A 4,835-nucleotide genomic window follows, 5' to 3' on the forward strand; every position below is an offset into this window, starting at 1 on the left:
TGGCCCTAGGCTCTGGAACACTCTGCCCCTCCATGTGAGGTCGGCCCAGACCCTAGGGGTTTTTAAATCTACTCTTAAGACACACTTCTTCTCTCTGGCCTTCTAGTCAGAGCGGAGCACGACTCCTGACTTTTCCCTATGTTTTATTTATTGTCTTTTATTGTGATTATAGAAATGTGTTTTTATGTGATTGTAGTTATTACATGTACAGCACTTTGGCCCGACCAAAAATCGCTTTTAAATGTGCTTTATAAATAAACCTTGATTTGATTTGATTTGATTAAATATGTTGAATGTCCAAATGGACCTGTGTTCCCAGAAATACACCCACCAAGTGTGAACGGGCAAACTGTTCTCGAGATTGTAAATTGTTCTTATGTATTACATGAGAACAATTTATTTTGTTCATGCTATTTTTCAGAACACTTTTAGCTAAATATACTTTTTTTTAAAGTAGTGGGGACATGTCCCCAGCATAAAGGACATTCCTATAGAACCAGCAGCAGGCGTTGCTTTCTGAAAATCACTTCACTTCTCAGGTAGGCCCACCCACCAAAAGCAGTCACACGTCTCCATGTTCTTTATAAAGCAGCAGCAGTCTGCCTCCTGCACACAGCTGCTGATCACCCACCAGACCAGGTAAGAACACACTCCTCTGGCAGGAGCAGAACTCTGTGGAACACCCTGTCATGTTTGTTGATTTATTTATCAGGTTTATATTATATGATTCGTTTTTAGTTTATAGTAGATGTTTAGATTTAGGTTTATGTTTAGTCAACATGTCTCATTGTTCACTTCAATTACAGTCACTCAAGTCTAGTCTCGTCTTGCACTGTCTGTCATTGCACTCCCTGTTTTATTTTGAACTTACCTTTCCCTTGTTGATAGTTGCTACCTGTGTCCCCTTAACTCTTGCAGATAGGCCTTGTCTCTCTCGTGTCGGCAAGAAGCAGCGATCCAAGCCAAGAACCAACTGTATGTAGCATTTTCCCTCAGCCAAGTTGACTTAGTTCTATGTTTTTGTAGTTTGCTTTTACTACGTATTGCCTATTAGACTGATTTTTGTTGTACTTTGTTTCTTCTTGAAGTAAATACTTTTTTCATTTTGTAATCTTGTCCTAAGTCGTGCATTTGAGTTCAAGCATGTGTCACGTTCCTAACACTCTGCTCTAAAATCTAGCATTTTAAAACACACCTACTTATTAACTCTTAATAAAAAAATACACATATATATATGTAAAATGTTCAATGTAATGTATTACTTCAGGTCATATAAATATATTCTAAATCATCCTCTGGTTAACTTCATGTTGCTTGGTGCTTGGAGTCATGTCACCCTCGGTGTATCGGTAAGAGTGAGGGCACTTGTTTGTGTTAATGTTAATATAATCCATAACTCATAGTTTTGTATTGAAAAAGCTCTGTATAGTTGCACATGGGTGTGAACAGTTGTTTTTTGCTATTTCGATATTTACACCCACAAACAAGTATGTGATGTGGCACTTCACTTCATGCTGTACATTCACATGCCTAAGCACCAAAGCATTTATACATCCAGGCAAAGCATGTGTCAAAGTCATGGCCAAGGTGGATTTAAAGCTATTTCAGAGGCAGATATATGATACACGAAACACAACATACACCGTTTGCTATGATGCTATGTTTTTTCACCGTTTGTGTAATTCAAATGAAATCTGTTCCTGGACCTGAAAAGGTTTTAATATAACATCCATCACTTAATCTGGCTGATGGTGTACGGGAGAGCTGTGCAGAGTCTAACGTTACAATAATCTCTCATTTTAAGGGTATGGATCAAGAGATGTTTAACAACAACACATCTTTTAAAGGGATATTTTGAAGTGGTCAGCTTTTACAGGGTACTGCCTGTCAAATGAAATGAAAATGAAATCAGAATGTGACTGTTTTGTGCTCTGTGTGTCTGAACTGGTCTTGCACAGCCATCATGGAGGCGACTGCGGCAGTCAAGGCTGCTGGTGCAGTGTTCGGAGCTGGAGAAAACGTTTCTGATCGAACGTGCAGCATTGAGATTGTGAATGAATGTGGCTACACATTTGACAACCCAAGGTGTCTGAAATCTTTCATCAAGTAAATAAGTTCTCCTTAAATATTCTCTGATAATCAAAGTTGTTCTGCCCCCCCCCATGAACAGGATGTACACTTTCAGTGGATACTGTGCTACACCTTTACCACCGACTGTTGCCCCTGGAGCCTGTGGGATTGGACTGTTCACCAAGAGTCCATCCAAAAATGCAGGATCTGTTGGCGTCTTTGCCTACGATCTGAACAAGGATGGAAAACAGGCAGCTGAGAAAATAGCTATCATGTTTTCTGTGCCCTGGGATTTCAACAAGTACAAAAACTGGTACGCATTGGGAGTTTTTGATGTGAGCACACCGTGTGATGAGGCTCTTTATAATCAGATGTACTATGACGAACAAATCACGTTTAGGAGACGTATACCGGATGGCTCCTGTCTCACTTATGTGGGGGATCACATAACCATCATGGCAACAATGTCAGATGCTTACCAACCTGTCATCAAGGTGCGAGTTAGCCACAACTAGAAATGAGTGAGTCAGCAGTGGCTCTCAATAATGAATCATCAGGGTTAAAGGTATCAGAGTTTTCATTTGCTCTCGTCAGTAATTGCTTTGTACTTGGCTGCATTTTGGGTCATCTGTGTTACACAGATACATACAAAAAGTCACATGACTTGAAAGCCTGCAATGTCTTATACTATTCTCTTTATTTGTATCTCTACACCTTTGAATATGTACAATTACTTTTACCGGGGTTCAATTATATCACAACTTATTAAGTCTGACATTTGTGGGAAAATGCTTTGAAAATCTAAATAATTTCACATTGTTATGATTCCCTTTTAATACAAAATATGATATAATAGAAATAGGTTGTCTATTTTCTTATGTGTTGTGCTCCATATATGATTAATAAAACTAAATTAATAAATATGTAAAATGTAAAAACTGAAGTGTTATTTTTCTTCTGTCTGCTCCCTCTCCCTGTTAATACTTTTGTTCACAAACTACTTGGAGTCCATTGGTCTGCACATGATGCACATTAACCAACTTTTAGACAAAGTTAGCACAATCTTACAGACAGACACTTACAGTTCTCGTAGTGGGTCAGTGCTCACTTGAACACCGCTCAGCCACTTCTAAATGTTACTCTGTGCTTTTCTTGCACACCAACACAAACCTACTGAGCATTTTCTCTCTGACTTATTACCAAATTATATTAAGTGTTTCATGGGCCATAGCTTATAATGGCCCAGCGCCTAAGTGTTTTGGGGCCCTGTATCCGAAATAAACAAAAACAACAGAAGCACAGGGGAAGACCTGGAAGTATATAATCAATGTTTACCCCAAACTACTGGAAAAAGCAGGTCTGTGTGTGTGTGTGGTGTGTGTGTGTGTGTGTGTGTGTGTGTGTGTGTGTGTGTGTGTGTGTGTGTGTGTGTGTGTGTGTGTGTGTGTGTGTGTGTGTGTATGTGTGTGTGTGTGTGTGTGTGTGTGTGTGTGTGTGTGTGTGTGTGTGTGTCAGTGTGCATGTGCATGTGCATGGGCATGTGCATGTGTGACTCTGAGGCTGATGCTGCACCGGGCCTCTGGGGGGGGGGGGGGGGGGGTTGAGCAGCAGTTCGGTTCTACGGAGAGCCGGAGGAGACAAACAGGTGGACCTGGACCTGAACACCGGCAGAGCCTGTGCAGCCCGACAGGTGGGAAATAAACACCTAAATAATGTTTAAATTATAATCTGTTATTATACTGAGCAGCAATATGATATTTAATGCTTTGTTTTAGTTTATTTTCCAGTTATCAGTGAATAAAGTAAGTTATTATCATCTGGTGTGGTTTAGTTTAACCACCAGAGGGCGCCATGTCAATACTCTCTTATAGATAAAACGCTTTCTTTATTTTATGTACTTTACTATTGTTTTTATTATTGTTTTTAACCATTAAAGGTGGGGTAGGTAAGTTTGAGAAACCAGCTAGAGATCGCTAGAATTTGAAAATACACAGCCGGAAAAAATCAGCCACTTCCTTATAGAGCCCCTCCTCCAACACACACGAACGCACACATGACCAATGAGGGCACGAGATAAGTTTGTGCCCCGATGGAAGGCTGACAGGCAGGTAGGCCATCCAGTTATTTTAGCCGGGCCGGCTAAAATGATTGGTCGTGCTTTTTACAGTATTACGGCTTCCACAGATGATATTTTTTTATGGATTTGTTGTCAAAGCACTTCAGATATTCATTGCTATCGGGATGTTAAGAGCATTCCATGGAATATAACAAAAAGTGTATCTCGAGCCGGTTTCTCAAACTTACCTAACCCACCTTTAAGTGTGTCTGCTATGACAGTATATTTAGCTTTACTGTTTAATTACTGCAGCAACACTGCAAATGTCCCTGCTGTGGGACCAACATTTATATTAATTAAAATATAATTAAAAAATAAATAGAACTGTATTTTTTATTTTTGTATTCATTGTTTATTTTTTAAATAAATATCAATATTAAATAAAATATTATTTATACAAATAAATCACTATTGTATTTATTTACTTTTATATTATTTATTGACTTTTATATTATTTATTTACCTTTATATTATTTATTTTATTTATCAATTTACTTTTATATTTATTTTGCAGTAATTGTTTACTTCAAATTAATTCAAATAATATTATTTAAAATATGTTTAATTATGTATTATTAGTTTATTCATCAGGGACAATAAACTATCATATCCTACCATGTTTTAACAGTTTGCATCAACACATTTTATT

General features: G+C 38.1%; 1 protein-coding gene across 3 annotated transcripts; it reads left to right on the forward strand.

The window, feature by feature from the left end:
• The first annotated feature begins 413 nt into the window (after window positions 1–413).
• On the forward strand, window positions 414–2,926 carry LOC117480780 (DELTA-thalatoxin-Avl1a-like). 3 transcript variants are annotated; one of them, XM_034128238.1, is made up of 4 exons: window positions 414–639; window positions 923–975; window positions 1,959–2,085; window positions 2,171–2,926. In XM_034128238.1, exons 1-4 carry the CDS (start codon window positions 575–577, stop codon window positions 2,583–2,585), a joined length of 660 nt encoding a protein of 219 aa, XP_033984129.1. In that variant the 5' UTR covers window positions 414–574; the 3' UTR covers window positions 2,586–2,926. The 3 variants fall into 3 exon arrangements, with proteins under 3 accessions (XP_033984129.1, XP_033984127.1, XP_033984130.1); XM_034128239.1 differs by having other exon boundaries at window positions 555–639; window positions 919–975; XM_034128236.1 differs by having other exon boundaries at window positions 548–975.
• Window positions 2,927–4,835: the final 1,909 nt, after the last annotated feature.

This window comes from Trematomus bernacchii, unplaced genomic scaffold (assembly GCF_902827165.1).
Source record: "Trematomus bernacchii unplaced genomic scaffold, fTreBer1.1, whole genome shotgun sequence".
NCBI classification, from domain to species: Eukaryota; Metazoa; Chordata; class Actinopteri; order Perciformes; family Nototheniidae; genus Trematomus; species Trematomus bernacchii.

Coding starts and splice junctions, on each gene's coding strand:
- LOC117480780 (XM_034128236.1), top strand. CDS start 690: ATGTTTGTTGATTTATTTATCAGGTTTATATTATATGATTCGTTTTTA. Junction 976..1,958: donor ATCCAAGCCAAGAACCAACT/GTATGTAGCATT, acceptor GGTCTTGCACAG/CCATCATGGAGGCGACTGCG. Junction 2,086..2,170: donor TACACATTTGACAACCCAAG/GTGTCTGAAATC, acceptor CCCCATGAACAG/GATGTACACTTTCAGTGGAT.